We start from the raw sequence: 26,564 nt of genomic DNA on the forward strand, positions 1-26,564 counted from the left end.
TAATTGCCCTGACAAAGGATTTCCTGATGAGCCGAGACATCAGGCCTGGGTACACGGTGCACCCGGTCCGATTAAATCTGTTGGTAATCCGCACCCGCCCGGAGCTGAAACACACACATACACACACAGATAGACACACACACAATGTGCTGTCACAAGCAGCCGCTCTCTGCAGAGCGTAGGAGCCGCTGAAGGCACCAAGTCTCAATGATGGTCCATTAGCCGGTGCCAATTAAAGCTGGCGGGCAAATAAGCGGGCAGAAGACCCTTTGTGCCGGGATGACATGCCCTTTCGGGACCCCGAGAGACCTTTTTGAGACCCCCAAAGCGAGGCAGCCGCCGAAGCCGGGGAGAAGATGATGGAGAGAAATCTATCAGCTGGAACCAGCGGCACCGTCGGCTTGTTGCTCTTGACTCTTTTGGGCTTCTTGACAGGTAAGCGAACAACTTATACACCGGTTGAGACGTCCCTGATATATCTTGTGTGGATCAGTTACGAGGAATATAGTCTCCGGTGCCCACTTTGCAATTGAAATCAATTACTCTCCGATGCCCATCCTTTGGGAAGGCTTTTGTAAAGTCTAAGTCAATGCAACTCAATCTGGAATATTTTAGGATCTTTGTTTCCAGGCATTGTGAGCATCAAGTGACCAAAAAAGACTCTTTCGTTGTGGATTATAAAAGGTTTCCCTTGATGTTAAGTCCAGTCATGTCTGACTCTGGGGTTGGGGCTCATCTCCATTTCTAAGCCCAAGAGCCGGCATTGTCCGTAGACACCTCTAAGGTCATGTGGCCACTGGCATGACTGCATGGAGCGCCGTTACCTTCCTGTCAAAGCGGTACCTATTGATCTACTCACACTCTGGGGGTTGGTGCTCATCTCCATTTCTAAGCCAAAGAGCCGGCGTTGTCCGTAGACACCTCCAAGGTCATGTGGCCACTGGCATGACTGCATGGAGCGCCATTACCTTCCCGCTGGAGCAGTACCTATTGCTCTACTCACACTCTGGGGGTTGGTGCTCATCTCCATTTCTAAGCCGAAGAGCCGGCGTTGTCCGTAGACACCTCCAAGGTCATGTGGCCAGCATGACTGCATGGAGCGCCCTTACCTTCCCACCAGAGCAGTACCTATTGATCTACTCACACTCTGGGGGTTGGTGCTCATCTCCATTTCTAAGCCAAAGAGCCGGCGTTGTCCGTAGACACCTCCAAGGTCATGTGGCCACTGGCATGACTGCATGGAGCGCCATTACCTTCCCACCAGAGCAGTACCTATTGATCTACTCACATTTGCATGCTTTTGAACTGCTAGGTTGGTAGAAGCTGGGTCTAACAGAGGGAGCTCACCCCATTCCCTGGATTCAAACTGCTGACCTTTTGGTCAGCAAGTTCAGCAGCTCAGCAGTTTAACTCACTGTGCCACCAGGAGCTCCACACAACCAATATATATATAAAAACTCTAATGTAAATAAAGAACAAATAAAGAATATAATATATTGTATGTATATATACTTGTAAACTGCCCTGAGACCCCTTTGGGGTGAGAAGGGCGGGATATAAATGTCACTAATAAATAAATAAACAACACTCAGAAAACAGAGGAATCCCAGAAACGAATCAATCAAGGCCAGCTAACACCTCCCAACAAAAGATTCCCCCAGGCAGGAAGCAGGCAGACGTTGAAGCGAAAAGGCTGTTCCATGCTAATCACGCCGGCCAAGGGGAACATCCACCCTTGCCTCCAACAGACGATACAATATTCCACAGACATATATTATATATAAACCCCACTTGCCTAGTTTTCAACAGACCACACAACCTCTGAGGATGCCTGCAATAGAGGTGGGTGAAACGTCAGGAGAGAATGCTTCTGGAACATGGCCCTTCAAGAGATGGAGTGGGGTATAAATAAAGTTATTATTATTATTATTATTATTATTATTATTATTATTATTATTATTATTTTATTATGACACAGCGAACAAGATAGATATGCTGGATTTCGTATCACAAAATAATAATAATAATTATTATTATTATTATTATTATTATTATTATTATTATTATTACAGTAGAGTCTCACTTATCCAAGCCTCGCTTATCCAAGCCTCTGGATAATCCAAGCCATGTTTTCAATATATCATGATATTTTGGTGCTACATTCGTAAATACAGTAATTACAACACAGCATTACTGGGTATTGAACTACTTTTTCTGTCAAATTTGTTGCATAACATGATGTTTTGGTGCTTCATTTGTAAAATCATAACCTAATTTGATGTTTAATAGGCTTTTCCTTAATCCCTCCTTATTATCCAAGATATTCGCTTATCCAAGCTTCTGTCAGCCCGTTTAGCTTGGATAAGTGAGACTCTACTGTATTATTATTATTATTATTATTATTATTATTATTATTATTATTATTATAGCATTGAGCCATTGCAGCCAAAACAGTGCTGAACTGTGTTATTTCGACCGTGTAGATGCCCTCCTCGTCCCCCAAATCCCTTCTCGGTCTTGCTGGTTCGTGATATAATCCACTGGGTTTTGCCCTCCCCTCCAAAGCCATGTCTTTCTGTACGAGGACAGGAGATTTGCGGAGATTACAATGTTCTCTAACCAACTTTGGGATAAAACGGGATAAAGCTGTGACAAAATTGCAGGAGGAATAATCTTCATCCTAGGAAGAGTCTCCCCCAATCCCACCGCCTCCCCGGGGAGGAAAATAGGTTTGATGTGGACTGGCTTCAAAGCTCCACTTGGACATGGAACTCTCTTTTGAGCCAGTTTCCCTCCACACTGTAAAATTAATGCGGTTTGGCCCCACTTGCACTGCCATGGCTCAATGCCACAGGATCCTGGGAGTTGTAGTTTTGGAGGATTGGACCAGGTCTTGTGCCTCGCCTGCCAAAGAGGTCTGACGCTTCACTCAACTACAAAACTCCGGGATCTCATAGGATTGAGCCATAGCAGCCCAGGGGACAGGCAGAGTTAGGCCTCACTTAGGCCTCTTCCACACTACCTATAAAAAACAAATTATCTGATTTCCCATACCACCATACTTCGCCACAGCAACGCGTGGCTGGGCACAGCTAGTATATATACAAAAGGGTAATGAAATTTCGGCCTAGGACAAAACAACAAAACTGCACATCCCAGAAACACTAAACTTGGCAGCACAACCCCTCATCCATGCCTCTACGTTCATACAACAAAAAGAAAAGAAAAATAAAGTCCTAATTAGAGGGAGAGGAATAATTGTTTTTATTCCAATTGCTGCCAGTTAGAAGGCTAAGCTATGCCCACTTGGTCCCCTAGCAACCCACTCAGTCTAGGGGACAGGCAGAGTTAGGCCTCACTTAGGCCTCTTCCACACTGCCTATAAAATACAGATTATCTGCCTCTACGTTCATACAACAAACAGCTCCAGCTACTCCAGAAAACAGCCAGGCTTTGAGACTGCAAGGCTATTCCACCTGGCCAATAAAGGATTCCCATAAGCCACAGCAACGCGTGGCCGGGCAAAGCTAGACTATATATATAAAAGGGTAATGAAATTTCGGCCTAGGACAAAACAACAAAACTGCACATCCCAGAAACACTAAACTTGGCAGCACAACCCCTCATCCATGCCTCTACGTTCATACAACAAAAAGGAAAGAAAAATAAAGTCCTAATTAGAGGGAGAGGAATAATTGTTTTTAGCCAATTGCTGCCAGTTAGAAGGCTAAACTCCGCCCACTTGGTCTCCTAGCAACCCACTCAGCCCAGGGGACAGGCAGAGTTAGCACCATCAAAGCCCTCCCGACAGATGTCCATCCAGCCTCTGAATCATAGAATCCTAGAATTGGAAGAGACCCCTAAAGGCCATCCAGGCCAATCCCATTCCATCAGGCAGGAAAACACCATCAAAGCCCTCCCGACAGATGACCATCCAGATGACAATCCTAGAGTTGAAAGCAACTCCTAAAGGCCATCCAGTCCATGCTCATTCCATCAGGCAGAAAGACACCATCAAAACCCTCCTGACAGATGTCCATTCAGCCTGTGAATAATAGAATCCTAGAGTTGGAAGAGACCCCTAAAGGCCATCCAGTCCAACCTTATTTCACGAGGTGGGAAGACACCATCAAAGTCCTCCCGGCAGATGGCCATCCAGCCTCTGCTTGAAAACATCCAGTGAAGACTTCATCATCTTATTATTATTATTATTATTATTATTATTATTATTATTATTATTATTTTGTTATGATACAGCAAACAAGATAGATATGCTGGATTTCATATCACAGCTGTCAGCTCTAGTTTGTAGTGCGGTTTTCTTGTACTGGTTTTTTGTCTGCTATGCTTTGAGGAGTTTCTGATTTTTGTCTTCAATCCAAGCAGGTTATTCACTTTGCTTTACATATTCATTATTATTATTATTATTATTATTATTATTATTATTATTATTATTATTGATACTAGAGTTGGAAGAGAGCCCCAAAGGCCATCCAGTCCAACCTTATTCCACCAGGTGGGAAGACACCATCAAAGCCCTCCCGACAGATGTCCATCCAGCCTCGGAATCATAGAGTTAGACGAGAGAGACCCCAAGCCCATTCTGCCATGCAGGAAGACTCGATCCAAGCCCTCCTGATAGATAGCCATCCAATCTCTGCTTTAAAAAACCCAGACGAGGAGACTCCATTGGAGTACTGTACCGACAGAACAGCTCTTACTATTAGGATTAAAAAACCAAAACAGCTGGACGAGTCAGAAGGAATGGCAACAGATGCAAAGAGCACAAGAAATGCCATCAACGTGTGACCCTCCGGGTACATGTAAATCCCGACTGTGGCACGACACATGGGAAAATTCGGACAGTGTTAGTCAGAGACTGGATTTCAGTTTCAGTTTCCATTTTCCCATACAGCTTCAGGTCATCCATGTACATCAGATGCGAAATTTTGGGAGATTTCTTAGATGTTTGAAAGCTGAGATTTGTTTTTTGTAAGACTTTTGTTGTTGTTATTATTATTATTATTATTATTATTATTATTATTATTATTGATACTAGAGTTGGAAGAGAGCCCCAAAGGGCATCCAGTCCAACCTTATTCCACCAGTTGGGAAGACACCATCAAAGCCCTCCCAACAGATGTCCATCCAGCCTCGGAATCATAGAGTTAGAAGAGATCCCAGGTGTCCGTTCAAGAAGACTCGATCCAAGCCCTCCCGATAGATAGCCATCCAGTCTGTGCTTTAAAAAACCCAGACGAGGAGACTCCATTGGAGTACTGTACTGACAGAACAGCTCTTACTGTTAGGATTAAAAAACCAAAACATCTGGACGAGTCAGAAGGAATGGCAACAGATGCAAAGAGCACAAGAAATGCCATCAACGTGTGACCCTCCGGGTACATGTAAATCCCGACTGTGGCACGACACATGGGAAAGAAACCCGACGGATGCAAATCCAGAACACGAGTTCGACTGGGAATAATTTTGGCAGCTGGCAACCGAAGGGTTGTTTTTTTTACAAAAACCCAGCCCCCTCCACCGGGAGGGTATTTAATCTTCTCCTAATGCGCAGACACATCTGTTCAGCTCTTTGCGACTGAGTGACAGCCGAAAGCAAGAGGACGGCGGGGGCACCTCTGGGCGACACGGCTGGCAAAGGAGGTGGCACCGGGTGCCGAAACATCCCATGGGATCGGACACATTGGGTCCGGGCAGGGATGGACCCAAGGAAGCGGCAGATGGGGCAGCCAAGCTTCAGAAAGCAAGCAAGCATTTTATTGCTGCACTAGCCGTGCCCGGCCACGCGTTGCTGTGGCGAAGTATAGTGGTATGGGAAATAAAGTATTGAGGAATTGGTGGTAGTTAAGGTAAAGGGTAAAGGTGTGGAGTCCAGATAATCCAGTTAAAGCAGATAATATAAGATTATAAATGGGTTATATAGCTGTGTGGAAGGGCCTTGAGTCTACACTGCCATATAATCCAGTTAAAATCTGATAATCTGTATTTTATAGGCAGTGTGGAAGAGGCCTAAGTGAGGCCTAACTCTGCCTGTCCCCTGGGCTGAGTTTTTTTTTTTCGTGTCAGGAGCAACCGGAGTTGCTTCTGGAGTGAGAGAATTGGCCGTCTGTAAGGACGTTGCCCAGGGGACGCCCGGATGTTTTGATGTTTTTACCATCCTTGTGGGAGGCTTCTCTCATGTTCCCGCATGGAGCTGGAGCTGGTAGAGGGAGCTCATCCACACTCTCCCCAGGTGGGATTCGAACCTGGCAGCTTTCAGGTCAGCAACCCAACCTTCAAGTCACTTAGTGGGCTGAGTGGGTTGCTAGGAGACCAAGTGAGCGGAGCTTAGCCTTCTAACTGGCAGCAATTGGATAAAAACAATTATTCCTCTCCCTCTAATTAGGACTTTATTTTTCTTTTCTTTTTGTTGTATCAACCTAGAGGCGTGGATGATGGGTTGTGTTGTCAATTTTCGAGGTTGTGGGGTGTTTAGTTTTGTTGTTTTGGCGGTCGCCAGGATTCCATCACTCTTTTATATATATAGATTGTGTTAACTAATGTTTTAAATCACTGTTTTTATGATGTTATGTTGTTATGCTGGGCACGTCCCTGTTGTAAACCACCCCGAGTCCCTTCGGGGAGATGGTGGCGGGATACAAGAATAAAGTATTATTATTATTATTATTATTATTATTATTATTATTATTATTATTATTATTATTATTATTTTATGACACAGCAAACAAGATAGAAATGCTGGATTTCGTATCACAAAATCACAAGTCGAACACTTCCCAAGTGTCTAGGACTGTGTGATGTATTATTATTATTATTATTATTATTATTATTATTATTATTATTATTATTATTATTATTACAGTACTATTATTATTATTATTATTATTATTATTTTATTATGACACAGCAAACAAGATAGACATGCTGGATTTCGTATCACAAAACCACAAGTCAAACACTTCCCAAGTGTCTAGGACTGTGATGTATTTTCGGATGATGAGCGCAGATCCCATTAGGGTGGCCTTTTGCAGCTGGCAGATCGTAATTTTGTCAATGTCTATTGTTTCCAAATGCCGGCTGAGATCTTTTGGCACGGCACCCAGTGTGCCCATCACCACCGGGACCACCTGCACTGGTTTCTTCCAGAGTCTTTGCAGTTCAGTCTTGAGGTCCTGAGAGCGGCTGAGTTTTTCCTGTTGTTTTTCGTCAATGCGACTGTCACCTGGGATGGCGACATCAATGATCCAAACCTTTTTCTTTTCCACAACTGTGATGTCTGGTGGGTTGTGTTCCAGAACTTTGTCAGTCTGGATTCGGAAGTCCCACAGTATCTTTGCATGCTCATTTTCCAATACTTTTGCAGGTTTGTGATCCCACCAGTTCTTTGCTGCTGGAAGGTGGGACTTGAGGCGTAAGTTCCAATGGATCATTTGGGCCACATAGTTGTGCCTCTGTTTGTAGTCTGTCTGTGCGATTTTCTTACAGCAGCTGAGGATATGATCCATGGTTTCGTCAGCTTCCTTGCACATTATTATTATTATTATTATTATTATTATTATTATTATTATTATTATTATTAAGTATTATTATTATTATCCTGGAATTCTCTCCTTTACTTCCCCTCTGGGCTAGTCCCCTACAATTATATTGTATGACACAGCAAACAAGATAGATATGCTGGACTTCGTATCACAAAATCACAAGTCGAACACTTCCCAAGTGTCTAGGACTGTTGTTGTTATTGTTATGATTGTATGACACAGCAAACAAGATAGATATGCTGGAGTTTCTGACAGCTGGCCATCCAAACCATGTCTCAAGACCTCCGTTACGGGATCATCGGATCCCACGACGTCCATTTTTCATACCACTTTCTGCATGTTTGTCCCGCCTTGTTTCCACGCGGGTTATTATTATTATTATTATTATTATTATTATTATTATTATTATTTCAGAGGGTAGTTGTAACTCTGGACGGATGCCTGTCCTGTGTCTTCTCCGTCTCTGTTTTATGTTCAAATCTGTTTGTTGTCGTGTTCTTAACTTTCTTTGTCTCCATTTGGTTTCACCAGTGACGATCTTGGGTAATGAGGCAAACCACAGCTTGGAAAAGTTCCTTTTGGGGGTGAAGGATGTTGTTGTATTTGTTGTTGTTGTTGTTGTTGTTGTTGTACGTTATATTCATGCTGTTATGTGTTTTGCTCACGTTGACTCCAGCCTACGGCAACCTGCCCCATGAGTGCTCTTAGTATGAGTTACTGAGATGAGGTTTCATTGAATCCTAGATCCGGAAAAGACCCCAAGGGCCATCCAGTCCAACCCCCTGCCATGCAGGAATACACCACCAAAGCACTCCCGACAGATGGCCATCCAGCCCTGCCTTCCTCTGAGAGTGTGTGACTTGCCCAAGATCACTATGTTGGAGTGAAGCTTTGAATTCTGGCTTCCAGAGGTGTAGTCCAGCATTCAAAACCATACACCAGTCTTATATAGATACCTTTGGGGTTTGCAATCATGAAGGTATCTGCATAAAGGTAGCCTGGCCTCTGTTGCTTGGAGGCGATCCAGCCGGAAAGGATGTCAAACTGCGATCGTTCGTCAAGCAGACATACCACACAATGCATTACAGTACATTTTATAGGAAAAAAACAGGGCGGTCAACTTTGAATTTCCCGCCCCCCTCTACCAGCTTTGTGCTGATTGGTTGTTGTCATCAACTAGAGAGGAGGCGTGGACGCCTCAGCCAATCAGACAGACAGCACCGCTTCGGCCTCTCAGCCAATCAGGAGTGAGGAGGCGGTCCGAGGAGAAAACAAAGCACCGGGGGTGGATTTGGACTGGATTCAAATGGTTTAATGGGTGTCCGGCAGCTGGCGATAACCCCTAGGTTAATAATAATAATAATAATAATAATAATAATAATAATAATAATAATAATACAGTAGAGTCACTTATCCAACATTCTGGATTATCCAACGCATTTTTGTAGTCAATGTTTTCAATACATCGTGATATTTGATGCTAAATTCATAAATACAGTAATTACTACATAGCATTACTGTGTATTGAACTACTTTTTCTGCCAAATTTGTTGTCTAACATGATGTTTTGGTGCTTAATTTGTAAAATCATAACCTAATTTGATGTTTAATAGGCTTCTCCTTAATCTCTTCTTATTATCCAAGGTATTCGCTTATCCAAGCTTCTGCCGGCCCGTTTATGTTGGATAAGTGAGACTCTACTGTACCATATAATACTATTAATTATATGTTATATATTACATATAATATTACTGTACCGCCCTATCTCCCGGATGGGACTCAGGGCGGTTTACAGTCATAAAAGCAACACAAACATTACATAACAACATAATACACATTATTAAACAAAGTAAAATAATACAGTAGAGTCTCACTTATCCAACATAAACGGGCCGGCAAAATGTTGGATAAGCGAATATGTTGGATAATAAGGAGGCATTAAGGAAAAGCCTATTAAACATCAAATTAGGTTATGATTTTACAAATGAAGCACCACAACATCATGTTAGACAACAAATTTAGCAGAAAAAGTAGTTCAATACGCAGTAATGCTATGTAGTAATTACTGTATTTATGAATTTAGCACCAAAATATCACGATATATTGAAAACATTGACTACAAAAATGTGTTGGATAATCCAGAACGTTGGATAAGCGAGTGTTGGATAAGTGAGACTCTACTGTACAATTATAACAATAAATCACACTTACATGACCAGATCAAGGGGACGGGAAATGCAATGATACTTTTATTTGGGATTAGTGACAATGTATACAATTATAATATATTGTATATACATGTAATATTAATAATAATATTATGATGTAATACAATGTAATAATAATTATAATTCACTATTATAATTGTATATTTATATTTATTTTATATTATATTATATTATATTATATTATATTTATATTATATTTATATTACATGCAATATTACTAATAATATTGCTATATAGTTATATAATATAATATATTGTATGTATATATCAGGGGTCCCCAAACTAAGGCCCGGGGGCCGGATGCGGCCCTCCAAGGTCATTTACCTGGCCCCCGCCCTCAGTTTTATAATATAATATTTTTATATCAGTTTTAATAATATAACATATTGTGTATACATATAATATTGATAATAATCTTATGTTATACAATATAATACTAATAGTAATACCATATAATAATATTAATTGTATGTTATATATTACATATTATATTACAGTATAGTGGTATAGTTCAATATAGTAATATATAATGCAAATATTGTGTTATGCTAATAATATAATATATTGTATGTACATACAGTTCTGAGTCTCCTTCGGGGTGAGAAGGGTGGGATATAAATGTAGTAAATAAATGCAGTAAATAAATAATAAATTTTAGACTTGGGCTTGGCCAAAGTCTGACATGACTTGGAAGGCACACAACAACAACAACAACAACAACAATCCTATTTAACTTGACTATCTCATTGGCCAGTAGCAGGCCCACACTTTCCATTGAAATCCTGATAGGTTTATGTTGGTTAAAATTGTTTTAATTTTTAAATATTGTATTGTTCTTTCATTGTTGTTGTTGTTGTTGTTGTTGCACTACAGAGAAGGCATGTGCAGTATGCATAGGAATTTTTTTTTTCTCCAAATGATAATTCGGCCCCTCAACAGTCTGAAAGATTGTGGACTGGCCCTCTGCTTAAAAAGTTTGGGGACCCCTGATATATATACTTGTAAACCGCCCTGAGTTCCCTTCGGGGTGAGAAGGGCGGGATATAAATGTCGCAAATAAAATAATAAATAAATAAATGTTGGGGCTGGGGAAGAAGCAGAGGAGAGGATAGTCCCGGCTTGTTGAAGCTGCTGCTGGGGCCCACATTTCATGGTTGGCTGGCCCAACGGGGCTTTCCGGATCCGTGGAACTCCCTGCTGCAGGTCAGATTAGATTGAACGCAGGGGGCCCTTGACTTTTTCACAACCATGGCTTTTTTGGAGGATGGCGGCTCCCAGATTCAAGTGGCCACCGTCTCCAAAAAAAGGGAAGGAACTTTTCCAAGCTCTAAAGAGAAGCCCGTAGAATCATAGAATCATAGAATAGTAGAGTTGGAAGAGACCTCATGGGCCATCTAGTCCAACCCCCTGCTAAGAAGCAGGAAATCGCATTCAAAGCACCCCCGACAGATGGCCATCCAGCCTCTGCTTAAAAGCCTCCAAAGAAGGAGGCTCCACCACGGCCCCGGGGCAGAGAGTTCCACTGCTGAACAGCCCTTCTCACAGTGAGGAAGTTCTTCCTGATGTTCAGGTGGAATCTCCTCCTCCTTCCTTGTTCCCTTGTGTCCTAGTCTGCAGGGCAGCAGAAAGGAAGCTCCCTCCCTCCTCCCTATGACTTCCCTTCACGTATTTGTACATGGCTATCATGTCTCCTCTCAGCCTTCTCTTCTGCAGGCTAAACATGCCCAGCTCTTTAAGCCGCTCCTCATAGGGATTGTTCTCCAGACCAGGGGTCCCCAAACTAAGGCCCGGGGGCCACATGCAGCCCATTGAAGCCATTTATCCGGCCCCCGCCTGGTGCACCCCTTCCAATGATTTGCTTGTTTATAATGGTATTTTGATTATTATTTAATTAATCATTAATGTTTAAGGGGTGCTTTGCTAGTGCTTTTGATGCACAAAGGCAGAAGGAGGTTGGGCTAAATGGCACTAGGGGTTTCTTCCAACCCTCTTTTATTATTATTATTATTATTATTATTATTATTATTATTATTATTTTCACAAAGACACAGTATAATACAGCTAACGAGATCTATATGCTGGATTTCATATCACAAAATCACAAGTCAAACACTTCCCAAGTGTTTAGGACTGTGTGATATATTGTTGTTGTTGTTGTTAACAATGTTGAGGCTTGGTGAACATCTGTCAGGGGTGCTTTGCTTGTGCTTTTGGTGCACAAAGGCAGAAGGAGGTTGGGCTAAATGGCACTAGGGGTTTCTTCCAACCCTCTTTTATTATTATTATTATTATTATTATTATTATTATTATTATTATTATTATTTTCACAAAGACACAGTATAATACAGCTAACGAGATCTATATGCTGGATTTCATATCACAAAATCACAAGTCAAACACTTCCCAAGTGTTTAGGACTGTGTGATATATTGTTGTTGTTGTTGTTAACAATGTTGAGGCTGGGTGAACATCTGTCAGGGGTGCTTTGCTTGTGCTTTTGGTGCACAAAGGCAGAAGGAGGTTGGGCTAAATGGCACTAGGGGTTTCTTCCAACCCTCTTTTATTATTATTATTATTATTATTATTATTATTATTATTATTATTATTATTATTTTCACAAAGACACAGTATAATACAGCTAACGAGATCTATATGCTGGATTTCATATCACAAAATCACAAGTCAAACACTTCCCAAGTGTTTAGGACTGTGTGATATATTGTTGTTGTTGTTGTTAACAATGTTGAGGCTGGGTGAACATCTGTCAGGGGTGCTTTGCTTGTGCTTTTGGTGCACAAAGGCAGAAGGAGGTTGGGCTAAATGGCACTAGGGGTTTCTTCCAACCCTCTTTTATTATTATTATTATTATTATTATTATTATTATTATTATTATTATTATTTTCACAAAGACACAGTATAATACAGCTAACGAGATCTATATGCTGGATTTCATATCACAAAATCACAAGTCAAACACTTCCCAAGTGTTTAGGACTGTGTGATATATTGTTGTTGTTGTTGTTAACAATGTTGAGGCTGGGTGAACATCTGTCAGGGGTGCTTTGCTTGTGCTTTTGGTGCACAAAGGCAGAAGGAGGTTGGGCTAAATGGCACTAGGGGTTTCTTCCAACCCTCTTTTATTATTATTATTATTATTATTATTATTATTATTATTATTATTATTTTCACAAAGACACAGTATAATACAGCTAACGAGATCTATATGCTGGATTTCATATCACAAAATCACAAGTCAAACACTTCCCAAGTGTTTAGGACTGTGTGATATATTGTTGTTGTTGTTGTTGTTGTTGTTGTTAACAATGTTGAGGCTGGGTGAACATCTGTCAGGGGTGCTTTGCTTGTGCTTTTGGTGCACAAAGGCAGAAGGAGGTTGGACTAAATGGCACAAGGGGTTTCTTCCAACCCTCTTTATTATTTTTATTATGATTATTATTAACAGTGAGGCTGTATTTGTTCTCACTTTTTTATTTCAAAATAAGAGATGTGCAGTATGCATAGGAATTTGTTCTTTTTTTCCAACTCTAATCCGGCCCTCCAACGGTCTGAGGGACTGTGAACTGGCCCCTTGTTTAAAAAGTTTGGGGACCCCTGCTCCAGACCCTTAATCATTTTAGTCTCCCTCCTCTGGACGCTTTCCAGCTTGTCAACATCTCCCTTCAACTGCGGTGCCCAGAATTGGACCCAGTGTGATTCCAGGTAACGTGGTCTGACCAAGGCAGAATAGAATAAGGGGGAACCAGGTCCCGGTGGCCGAACCAAGTGTTGCTGGTGTCTTGCAGTCCCGCCAGTGCCTTCTTCCGGACCGTCTACAATGGAGACAGAGCCTTCCGGGTCTGAACTTCCGCCCCTCTTTCTCTCTCTCTCTTTTGTGTAGTTGGCTTGTTTGGCCAGACTGATGAGCCAAGGGCACAGCTAGCCGAGGACGGCCTGCTTGACCCTAGTTGGTGTGCAGGTGAATGCCTTTTACTTTCTATGCCGTTGACACGGTCCTGTTCTTAGGCTGCTCCTTAGGCTCCGCTGCCATCCACACTCTTTGGCACCACTTTCGAGAGGTCTGCATCCGTAGAGAGTTGATGTTCGTTTTGTGTAGTAGTTTCATTCGTGTCGTCTCGTTTCCGTACTTGTGTCCCGCTAACGACACAAAATTTTCGTCTGGCTTACAAAAAAAAAAAAAACAACCAAAAAAATTCTTACCATTGGCTGCAATGGGAGGGCTTCCGAGGCTCACCCCTCCCCCCTTTTAGCCCAACAACTTTTAAAATGTTTGAGTCTTCCCTAGAGTACTATGGTTATTAATATTGTTGTTATTATTTTATTATGACACAGCAAACAAGATAGATATGCTGGATTTCATTATTATTATTATTATTATTATTATTGTTATTATTATCAAGACCCATTGATCCGCATCCAATGTAATTGGGAGGCACTGCTCTCCCAGACTCAGCTTAGGGTGCCAAAATAACTGCTGTTCTTAATATTAATATAAATATTATCATCAAGACCCATTGATCCACATCGGATGTAATTGGGAGGCACTACTCTCCCAGACTCAGCTCAGGGTGACAAAATAACTGTTGTTCTTAATATAAATATTATCATCAAGACCCATTGATCCACATCGGATGTCATTGGGAGGCACTACTCTCCCAGACTCAGCTCAGGGTGACAAAATAACTGTTGTTCTTAATATAATTATTATTATTATCAATACCCATTGATTCATATCGGATGTAATTGGGAGGCACTGCTCTCCCAGACTCAGCTTAGGGTGCCAGAATAACTCTTGTTCTTAATATTAATATAAATATTATTATCAAGACCGATTGATACACATCCAATGTAATTGAGAGGCACTCCTCTCCCAGACTCAGAATAACAGCTGTTCTTAATAGTAATATAAATATTATTTTCAATACCCATTGATACACATCCAATGTAATTGGGAGGCACTGCTCTCCCAGACTCAGAATAACTGCTGTTCTTAATATTAATATAAATATTATTATCAAGATCCATTGATCCACATCGGATGTAATTGGGAAGCACTGCTCTCCCAGACTCAGCTTAGGGTGCCAGAATAACTGCTGTTCTTAATATTAATATAAATATTATTATCAAGACCCATTGATACACATCGGATGTAATTGGGAGGCACTCCTCTCCCAGACTCAGAATAACTGCTGTTCTTAATATTAATATAAATATTATTATCAAGATCCATTGATCCACATCGGATGTAATTGGGAGGCACTCCTCTCTCAGACTCAGAATAACTGCTATTCTTAATATTAATATAAATATTATTTTCAATACCCATTGATCCACATCGGATGTAATTGGGAAGCACTGCTCTCCCAGACTCAGCTTAGGGTGCCAGAATAACTGCTGTTCTTAATATTAATATAAATATTATTATCAAGACCCATTGATCCACGTTGGATGTAATTGGGAGGCACTCCTCTCTCAGACTCAGAATAACTGCTATTCTTAATATTAATATAAATATTATTATCAAGACCCATTGATACACATCAGATGTAATTGGGAGGCACTCCTCTCTCAGACTCAGAATAACTGCTATTCTTAATATTAATATAAATATTATTTTCAGTACCCATTGATACACATCGGATGTAATTGGGAGGCACTCTTCTCCCAGTCTCAGAATAACTGCTGTTCTTAATATTAATATAAATATTATTATCAAGACCCATTGATAGACATCGGATGTAATTGGGAGGCACTCCTCTCCCAGACTCAGATGGGCCAAAAGTTTAAACTGTTAGACAATCAACTATAATAATAATAATAATAATAATAATAATAATAATAATAATAATAATAATAATAATAACTTTGTTTATATTCCGCCCTGTCTCCCTGAGGGGACTCAGGGCGGATTCCAACATAAAACGGCAAACCTTCAATGCCTCCATAAACAAATACTGACATAAAAATACCAGAGAAACCCCACATATAAAAATAACATTAAAACCTCACATCAATTTAAAGCCTAACATCAATAAATTAAACTACGTGTAGTCCAACAAAATTATATAAAAATCCAAACAAGCATCCAGATTGGTTTACATTAGTTTAAACTCCCATCAAGAAAAACTTCCTTAATGGGTATCAGTGGCCTGTGGCTTGTGCGGCTTGTGTCATCACTATCTGGACCTCAAAGTAGTACTTTCTTCGAAATCTGGTTTGAAACTGCATTAAGTGGTCAGTGTGTAGACGTGTCCCTGAGCGTGCAGGTGCTTTGCCTTCGTCGTGCCATGGAAGTCCTAATGTTTGGCCTCTCCCCATAGATATCATCGCCGGCCAGGTCCAAAGCCCTCCTCGCCGAGTGAATGCGGTTTTGGGGGGCACGGCCGTCCTCTCTGTGAATCTCGCACCCCGGGCCAAAGTCAGGGAGATCGAGTGGAGCTACCGAGCCGGACCGGGACCGGCTCTCTTGGTGGCCGTCTTCCGGGATGGGAAATTCGAGCGGCCCGATCCCGGCGACCGGTTCAAGCAGCGGGTGGACATGTTCAACGAGACCCTGAGGATCCGGGCCTTGGAGGTGAACGACAGCGGCATCTTCGGTGCCCGGATCAAACTGCTTCCGGCCATCGTGGAAGATCAGATTTTCCAGCTGGCTGTCTATGGTGAGTCTTTGTTTAGAAATATGAGCCAACGGTGTGATGCGGCAACTCAAAAGGCCAATGCGATTCTAGACTGCATCAATAGGAGTATAGTGTATATAAGGATTGTATATGCAAAACTATGGAAGTCACAAGATATTCCAATGAAAGAACAATGGCAGGGGGAAATGGAAGAGCCGTTCTTACTAAAAAATACAAAGAAAACATACTGGACTTTATACAGAGAGTATATGAATAATACAAAAGAATAACCCTAGAAACTGAAGACTTAGATAGGCAATAAAGAAAACAACCAGGACCATACAAATTAAAAACTAACAAAATTTTAAAAATCCTGTGAAAACATGGATGGAAGACCAAATATTTCTTATTCATTTTGTTTCCGACCCTTTATGTTCCTTCCCCACTCCCGAACCCCATACACAACCCTATTTACCTATCCCCTATCCCTTTTTCTTACCCGTTTTTCCCTTCATCTTTTTGCCTTCCCCCCTCCCCATTTTATGTAAAATGTTTTGTTTTTTGGAAAACTTTAATAAAAATTAATCAAAAAAATATAGGAGTATAGTGTCTAGGTCAGTGGTTCCCAAACCTATTTGGCCTGCCGCCCCCTTTCCAGAAAAAATATGACTCAGCACCCCCTGGAAATGGGGCGTGGCTTAGAGGAGGTGGGCGTGGCTACTGCTCAAGAAGGCAGGGCTGAGCCTCTCCCTAATCCAAGAGGCAGGGCTGCGAGGGGGAGGTGGGCGGGGCCACAAATGGGCGGCCAGGACTGGGGTGGGCGGAGTTACGAGCTCTGAGGCAGGGCTGAGCTTCTATCCCTGTCCTGCGGTGCCTGCCAGGACACAGGGGGCGGGGCTAGAGGAGGGGGCGGGGCCTCTTCCCAAGTGCCTGACGGGGCTGAACCTCTATACAGAGGCTCTTGGGAAGAGGCCCCACCCCTAGCCCTGCCCTTTAGTCTTAAAAGGCCTCTCAGGAGAAGTATAGAGGCTCAGCCCTGTCTCAGGCTTTTGGAAGGAGGCCCCGCCCCCTTCCCTAGCTCCGCCCTCTGTGTCCCAACAAGCGCCTCAGGGGAGGTATAGATGCTCAGCCCTGTCTCAGGCTTTTGGAAGGAGGCCCCGCCCCCTTCCCTAGCTCCGCCCTCTGTGTCCCAACAAGCGCCTCAGGGGAGGTATAGATGCTCAGCCCTGTCTCAGGCTCTTGTGAAGAAGCCACGCCCACTCCTCTAGCTCCGCCCCCTGTGTCCTAACAGGCGCCTCAGGTGCTCAGCCCTGTCTCCGGCACTTTAGAAGAGGCTCCGCCCCACTCCTGGCCCTGCCCTCGTGTCCTAATAGGTGCCATCACTTCCCCTCTGGATCACTCCAGCCCCGAATCAGGCTTCGGAGAGTTGGCAGCCATTTCCTTCCTGACCGTGTCTAGTCAGCGCTCTCTTCCCTCTCCAAGTTGAAAAATCGCAGTTAAAGCCTTTTGTGCCATTGAAATCCACAAGCATGTGGACAACTTCAACAGAAAGGAGGAAACCATGAAAATGAACCAAATCTGGCTCCCAGTATTAAAAAACTCAAAAATCAAAACAGTAGATGGGAAGCAACACTCTGAGGGCAGAGGTGCCCCAAGGACGGCTAATGACTCTGAACAAAGGATGCCCCACAGGCAAGAGACAAACCTTTCCAATGCTAATTAGGGTGATTAACTACAACATTCACGCTGGCTTCCAACTGACAAAGGACTCTTGTCACAGATATATATTTACCTTCCTTGCCTAGTTTACTTCTGGAACATGGCCACACAGCCCGAAAGACATACAACAACCCTTAAAGCCTTTTGTTTGTCTCAGCACCAAGCTAGAGACAGCAGCCAATTAGAATTCTGGCTCCTGGCTGGCTCAGCCAATCAGCTGCCGACACATGCCTTTCCAGTCAACCCATTATATCATGGTGTCCTTTTACAAATCCTCCCATCCTAGATCCCTTTCTCAAGGGTGTTAATGTGGGATTTGTGTATTGATAGCGTTTAAATGCAGTTTGTGCCATGCTTGTATTGCAACTGATTGCATCATCCAGAATGTACTATAGTGTGGAAAGAGTTAATTGCCAAGAAGCTGCGATGTCCTTGATGTGTGGCCGGAACTAGGGAGTATCCAGACACAAGTGTTTGTGCATTACTGATTCTGTCGAGTTCTGTCTGCCTAGAGTTTGAGTCAAGTCCTGTGTTTGTCTGCAAGTCTGTTTGTGTTGATACAGTAAAACGTTGTAAATAGTTTTACCAACGTCTCTGAGTGTCTCTTCGTTCTGCGCTCCACTGCTTCCATCCAACTACTGCTGTGCTGCAAATACTCTTTTTTAAAAATAATAATAATAATTTTTATTGAAGTTTTTGTTTTATATTCTCTTTATTTTTAACTTTCACTCCTCCTTCTTTTTCATGTATGGTATAAAGTCCTAAAAGATAATAATCCGGCTTACATTCCAAATTAATTTTTAAGATTTTCCTGCATTCAATGTTAATTATTCTCCAATATTTTTTAATTTCCTTACAACTCCACCACATGTGATGGTACGACCCTACTTGCTCTCTGCATCTCCAACATTTATTATCCCTATACATTAAACCATTTTTTTTTGGTGTTAAATACCATCTGTGTATTATTTTAATCCAATTTTCTTTAAGATCTGTAGCAAGGCCATATTTAATTTTTTTTTTGTTCCATATTTCCTCCCATTCACTCATTGAAATTGGTCTGCCCAAATCCCTTGACCACTTTAGCATTGAGTCTTTAACGACTTCTGCTTCCGTGGCTGCGCTGCAAATACTCCGACAAAGGGCAGTTTCCAAGCTTTGCTTCTCCCTCTTGGTTTGGACAGAACCGGTTTCGACACCCCGGATCCAGAGCCAGCTGGTCTCCAGCACCCCGAAGTGGTGCAACGTGACGCTGCAGTGTCTGTCTCCCAGCAAAGGCCCGGTCAACATCACCTGGAGGAAAGGCAACCCCATCCGGGACCTGGGCGCCTCCGACCGGTTCCAGGTCTCCCCCGACGGCCGGACCCTCCGCCTCTCGCTGCTCCCGGCCTCCCTCAACACCACCTACTCCTGCCTGGCCAGCAACCCCATCGAGCACAAGATCGTCTCCTTCGACCTGCAACGCATCTGCCAGAGCGGAGGTGAGACGGACAGAGAGGTCTCCCAGTTCTGACCCATCACCCGTTGCTCTCTTCTGGGCCTGGGGTTGCCACAGCCTTATTGCAAAGATGTTATTATTATATATTTTATATCCGCTGCCACCAGTTATTAAAGACTAGCTTGGAGACCCGGCGATGCCCGGGTCATTTGAGAAAGGCCTTGTTTGCCTGTGTTCCAAGTGTAGCCTATATCCAATGTCAGCTGGGTTCAGTGGGTGCGGGTGAGCTCCAACTCCCATATGCAAGTCCCATCGTCCAGTGTCCATCCCCCTCCAAACAGAGCCAGTATGTAGAATAGGTCATGAGGGCTCCATGTACCATGTTTGGTCTTGATCAGTCATTTGTGTGGGTCGCGGTGCTCTCAGGAAGTGAGTTAAGGTATTGGAAGTCCCATCGTCCATGGTCCATCCTCCTCCAAACAGAGCCAGTATGTAGAGTAGGTCATGAGGGCTCCATGTACCATGTTTGGTCTTGATCAGTCATTTGTGTGGGTCGCGGTGCTCTCAGGAAGTGAGTGAAGGTATTGGAAGTCCCATCGTCCATGGTCCATCCTCCTCCAAACTGCACCTGGGTGTAGAGTGAGTCATGGGTGTTCTCTGTTTGAAGTTTGGTCTTGATGAGACATTGATGGGGGTGACAGTGGTCTCGGGAAGTGAATGAATATACTGCAAGTCCCATCATCCAAGGTCCAAGCTCTTTCAAATCTCACCAAGATGTAGAGTGGGCCATGGTGGCTCTATGTGCCAAGTTTGGTCTTGATCAGTCATTGGTGGGGGTCACAGTAGTCCCAGGAAGTGACTGAAGATAGTGCAAGTCCCATCATCCACGGTCCCTCTTCCCCCAAACTGCACCAGGATGTAAAGTGGGCTACCCTGCACCTGCGTGTCAAGTTTGATACAGTTTTGTCATACATGGGCATCACCGTGGTTTGTGGGAGGTGAATTGGATGAATGTACTGCAAATCCCATAATCCTTGGTCCACCCTCCGTCAAAGTGCTGCAGCATGTGAAGTGTGTCATTTGGGATCTGTGTGCCTGGTTTGGTTCAGTTGTGTGATTTGTGGCAGTTGCTGTGGTCTCAAGAAGTGAGGGAAGGTATTGCAAATTCCATCATCCTTGGTCCATCCTGCCCCAATATACATCAGGATGTAAAGGGGTCGACTAATCAGATTAATCAGGCTCAGATTAATGGGATATATATATATATATATATATATATATATATATATATATATATTCTTCTTCCTGACTTGCAAGGGCGTCTTTCCCTTTTCAAAACATTCCCTTGATTAAGAGCGAGGGAGGCTTTGGAAAAGTAAACACTGATAAGGGAGGGTAAGATGAGAGATAAATAGATCATATCTTGCAAGCAATAGGATCCAGGCTCACACACACACACACACACACACACACACACACACACACACACACACATATATATATATATATATATATATATATATATATATATATATATTCTTCCTGACTTGCAAGGGCGTCTTTCCCTTTTCAAAACATTCCCTTGATTAAGAGCGAGGGAGGCTTTGGGAAAGTAAACACTGAGAAGGGAGGGTAAGATGAGAGATAAATAGATCATATCTTGCAAGCAATAGGATCCAGGCTCAGATTAAAGGGTATATATACATATACATATACATATATATACATATATATACATATATATACATATATATACATATATATATATATATATATATATATATATATATATATATATATTCTTCTTCCTGACTTGCAAGGGTGTCTTTCCCTTTTCAAAACATTCCCTTGATTAAGAGCGAGGGAGGCTTTGGAAAAGTAAACACTGATAAGGGAGGGTAAGATGAGAGATAAATAGATCATATCTTGCAAGAAATAGGATCCAGGCTCAGATTAATGGGTGTATATATCTCTTCCTGACTTGCAAGGGCCTCTTTCCCTTTTCAAAACATTCCCTGGGTTAAGAGCAAGGGAGGCTTTGGAAAAGTAAACACTGATAAGGGAGGGTAAGATGAGAGATAAATAGATCATATCTTGCAAACAATAGGATCCAGGCTCAGATTAATGGGTATATATATATTCTTCTTCCTGACTTGCAAGGGCGTCTTTCCTTTTTCAAAACATTCCCTTGGTTAAGAGCAAGGGAGGCTTTGCAAAAGAAAACACTGAGAAGGGAGACTCATGTCTTCCTTTATGGGCAAATCCCAGCCTCCAAAGCTCCCTCCAAGGAACAGGGACTTCTAGTTTTTGCATGCACGAGAGATACTTTATCCCGTACAGCGCTAATCTCCCGCCCTGTGTTTTCCAATCCCAACAGCCGAGGCCTCCTTCTCCAAGTCCGGCTACGTGGTGCTGACTTTTATCCTCTTAGTGCTAAGCCTCGGGGCGGCGTTTTGGTGCTGGCGGCTCAACAACGAGAAGTCGGCGGAGGCAGGTGAGCCCAACGCCCTTAAGACCATAATGAAATCAGGCTTTGTCCCATAATCGGTACGGGAGAGATTTGATGCCTCATTGTCACTTTACATCTGCTGCAATTGTTGCTTTTGCAAGCGCTTTCTCTCTGTACGAGCCAAAGAAAAGCTTCCCGGTTTGGATTTCTGCCTATCACAGCAATGCTCGCAGTCCAACGTTGACTTAAGTAATCACTTAATTGTAATTTTAATTCCACGTTCTATTAAGTGTGTTTTTTATTTCTAGAGGTTAATGTCTAAATTTTGTAATTTGTCTATATTCTTGCTCATTGATGTATTGTATATTGTTATTGTTTTTATCTGGTATTATCTGTGAGCCGCCCCGAGTCCTCTTCGGGGGAGATGGAGACAGGGTTTTAAAAAACGTATTATTATTATTGTTTTTGTTTTTGTTATTGTGACACAGCAAACAAGATAGATATGCTGGATTTCGTATCACAAAACCACAAGTCGGACACTTCCCAAGTGTCTAGGACTGTGTGATATTATTATTATTATTATTATTATTATTATTATTTTATTATGACACAACAAACAAGACAGATATGCTGGATTTCGTATCACAAAACCACAAGTCGAACACTTCCCAAGTGTCTAGGACTGTGTGATGTATTATTATTATTATTATTATTATTATTATTATTATTATTATTATTATTATTATATTATTATTATTATTATGACACAGCAAACAAGATAGATATGCTGGATTTCATATCACAAAATCCCAAGTCTAACACTTCCCAAGTGTCTAGGACTGTGTGATGTATTATTATTATTATTATTATTATTATTATTATTATTATTATTATTATAATATTATGACACAGCAAACAAGATAGATATGCTGGATTTCATATCACAAAATCACAAGTCGAACACTTCCCAAGTGTCTAGGACTGTATATTATTATTATTATTATTATTATTATTATTATTATTATTATTATTATTATTTTATTATGACACAGCAAACAAGATAGATATGCTGGATTTCGTATCACAAAACCACAAGTCGAACACTTCCCAAGTGTCTAGGACTGTATATTATTATTATTATTATTATTATTATTATTATTATTATTATTATTATTATTTTATTATGACACAGCAAACAAGATAGATATGCTGGATTTCGTATCACAAAACCACAAGTCGAACACTTCCCAAGTGTCTAGGACTGTGTGATGTATTTTCGGATGATGCGTGCAGATCCCAGTCGGGTGGCCTTTTGCAGTTGGCAGATCGTGATTTTGTCAATGTCTATTGTTTCCAAATGCCGGCTGAGATATTTTGGCATGGCACCCAGTTATAATAATGATGATGATGATGATGATTGTCATTATTATTATTATTATTATTATTATTAATGAGTTACACATGCTGTTTGTCGTTGTTTATGATGCAATTTTAGAACAGGGTGCTTGTGTTTGGGGTTTACACAAGGCCTTGTTCAAGTGAATGGAAAGGACTTATGGGCCCATTTTCCAGATGGTTCAATAAGACATCGAGTGTCTTGATGAGCTGATTAACTTGTTCCCACTCGGCCCCTTCCCCTCCAAAATCCATGGAGTAGCGACAACGATATCACAAGCTCTCTCCCCCTCCTCTTTCCTCAGGCACCATCCCAACCGTCCAAGTGGAGGAGAGTCCCACAGACCCCCAGTACGCGGAGATCCTCCGGCGGAGCCCCCCAGAAGGTAACACTAAGGTGAGACAGCCCAGAGGCCTCCACGGTGGGCCTCGGCTCTAGATTATGGCCAAACAAGGACAGCTTCTGTGGAAAGATAGAAAGGTTGCCTGCAGATGAGAGCTAGAGGAGTGGATGTGGCTTCTTCCCAAGAGCCCGAGACAGGGCTGAGCCTCTACATCTCTCCTGAGAGGCCTTTAAGGACTAAAGGGCGGAGCTAGGGGTGGGGGCGGGGCCTCTTCCCAAGAGCCCGAGACAGGGCTGAGCCTCTATACCTCTCCTGAGAGGCCTTTAAGGACTAAAGGGCGGGGCTGGGGTGGGGGCGGGGCCTCTTCCCAAGAGCCCGAGACAGGGCTGAGCCTCTATACCTCTCCTGAGAGGACTTTTAGGACTAAAGGGCGGGGCTAGGGAAGGGGGCGGGGCCTCCTTCCCAAGAGCCCGAGACAGGGCTGAGCCTCTATACCTCTCCGGAGAGGCCTTTAAGGACTAAAGGGCGGAGCTAGGGAAGGGGGCGGGGCCTCTTCCCAAGAGCCCGAGACAGGGCTGAGCATCTATACCTCTCCTGAGGCGCTTGTTAGAACACAGGGGTGGGTATAGAGGTTCAACCCCGTCAGGCACTTGGGAAGAGGCCCCGCCCCCTCCTCTAGCCCCGCCCCCTGTGTCCCAACAAGCGCCTCCCAGAAAATGAAACCTTCCCCAACTTTGTGCTTCTGATCTCTCTTCCTCACGTTTTTGTTTTCAGCCCCTAGGTCTCCAGGAAAGTAGTGCGGAGAAAAGCCCCCAAAAGGAATGGCTCATGACCACCATTTATGACCAGATCCAAAGGAGCCCAGACACGCCGACCGAGGATGTCACATAGACCCCTGGTGAGAAAAGTGGGATTCTTGGAAATGGGGGAGGTCAAAATGTCCCCGGATTAAAAGGATGCCCCCAGGCAGGAAGAAGCCAGGAGATGAAGCTATTCAATGCTAATTAAGGTGATTAACTACAACATTCACACTGGCCTCCAACTGGCAAGGGTTCTTCTCTCACCCTGGACTTTCCACAGGTATATATAAACCAGTGGTTCCCGAATTTATTTGGCCTGCCACCGCCTTTCCAGAAAAAATATGACTCAGCGCCCCCTGGAAAGGGGGTGTGGCTTAGAGGGGTGGGCGTGGCTCCTGTTCAAAGGGGCAGGGCTGAGCCTCTCCCCTAGTCCAAGATGCAGGGCTCAGAGGGGAGGTAGGCGGGGCCACAAATGGGCAGCTAGGACTGGGATGGGCGGAGTTACAAGCTCTGGGCTGAGCTTCTATCCCTGTCCTGCAGCGCATGCCAGGACACAGGGGGTGGGGCTAGAGGAGGGGGCGGGGCCTCTTCCCAAGTGCCTGACTAGGATGAACCTCTATACCCCGCCCTTGTGTTCTAGCCCCACCCGTTAGTCCCAAAGGCCTCTCAGGAGAGGTATAGATGCTCAGCCCTGTCTCAGGCTCTTGGAAGGAGGCCCCGCCCCCTTCCCTAGCTCCGCCCTTTAGATCTCTGAGGATGCCTGCCATAGATGTGGGCGAAACGTCAGGAGAGAATGCTTCTGGAACACGGCCAGGAACCATACAACAACCCTTCCTATGTCTTTATTTCTTTCTGACCACAATATTTTCCCGACCTGCAATCTGAATCCAGGAGTTGCCATTCTCGCCTATTTATTCGTCATGGGTGTTTCTCCCGTTCATTCATTCATTTATTGCAATAATTCTGTTTCTCAACAGAAACCGGCCAAGTGGGATTTATCCAACCGTGAGTCCCACCTCCTCCTCCTCCTCCACCGCTGGGACGGAAGCGAACACTATGTGCCAAATCTGCATCGCTTTGGATGTTCCTACGAAGCCAACAAGAAAGTATGGAAGCAAAGAGCTCTCCAAACAAAATTTTTGCTCCCAAAGATGCGCTAGGTCTTATTTTCCGGGACTGTCTTATTTTTTCCACAAAGACGAATTCACATTTATGGTTGAATTTTTAAAAAAATGAAAATTTATTATCTACCGTAAAGTAGTTGTCATCACAAACCAGCATAACCAAACTGAATCCTTTCAAGAATTTCTATATTTTACGGCTATACTGTTTTTAAATTACTCTTTTAAATTTCTGTTTGTATGTAAATTTATGTTGTTGTTGGGCTTCTCCCTGTGTAAGCTGCCCCGGGTCCCTTCTGGGAGATGGAGGTGGGATACAAGAATAAAGTTATTATTACAATATTATTATTATTATTTCTTGTTACTACCTTTATTTCCATGCACAACAATCTATGGCAGTGGTTACCAAATGTATTTGGGGGCGTGGCTTAGAGGGGGTGGGGGTGGCTCCTGCTCAAGAGGGCGGGGCTGAGCCTCTCCCCTAGGGCTGGGAGGGGGAGGTGGGCGGGGCCACAAATGGGCGGCCAGGATGGATGGGCGGAGTTACGAGCTCCGAGTCAGGGCTGAGCTTCTATCCCTGTCCTGCGGTGCCTGCCAGGACACAGGGGGCGGGGCTAGAGGGGGCGGGGCCTCTTCTCAAGTGCCTGACGGGGTTGAACCTCTATACCCCGCCCCCATGTTCTAGCAAGCGCCTCAGGGGAGGTATACAGAGGCTCAGCCCTGTCTTGCGCTCATAGGAAGAGGCACCGCCCACACCCCTAGCCCCACCCTGTAGTCCTAAAAGGCTTCTTAGAAGAGGTATAGAGGCTCATCCCTGTCTCGGGCTCTTGGAAGGAGGCCCCGCCCCCACCCCAGCCCCGCCCTTTAATCCTA

General features: G+C 43.2%; 1 protein-coding gene across 3 annotated transcripts; it reads left to right on the forward strand.

Moving 5' to 3' along the window:
- Nucleotides 1–154: 154 nt before the first annotated feature.
- cd84 (CD84 molecule) lies at nucleotides 155–26,033 on the forward strand. Of its 3 annotated transcripts, XM_062964851.1 has the most exons (8): nucleotides 155–435; nucleotides 13,689–13,766; nucleotides 16,129–16,467; nucleotides 19,329–19,625; nucleotides 21,960–22,076; nucleotides 23,732–23,823; nucleotides 24,545–24,668; nucleotides 25,548–26,033. In XM_062964851.1, exons 1-7 carry the CDS (start codon nucleotides 357–359, stop codon nucleotides 24,659–24,661), a joined length of 1,119 nt encoding a protein of 372 aa, XP_062820921.1. In that variant the 5' UTR covers nucleotides 155–356; the 3' UTR covers nucleotides 24,662–24,668; nucleotides 25,548–26,033. The 3 variants fall into 3 exon arrangements, 2 of the variants coding, with proteins under 2 accessions (XP_062820921.1, XP_062820920.1); XR_010001232.1 differs by lacking the exon at nucleotides 13,689–13,766 and having other exon boundaries at nucleotides 158–435; nucleotides 23,732–23,812; XM_062964850.1 differs by lacking the exon at nucleotides 13,689–13,766 and having other exon boundaries at nucleotides 160–435.
- The last annotated feature ends 531 nt before the right edge of the window (nucleotides 26,034–26,564 follow it).

This window comes from Anolis carolinensis, unplaced genomic scaffold, assembly GCF_035594765.1.
Source record: "Anolis carolinensis isolate JA03-04 unplaced genomic scaffold, rAnoCar3.1.pri scaffold_14, whole genome shotgun sequence".
NCBI lineage: Eukaryota > Metazoa > Chordata > Lepidosauria > Squamata > Dactyloidae > Anolis > Anolis carolinensis.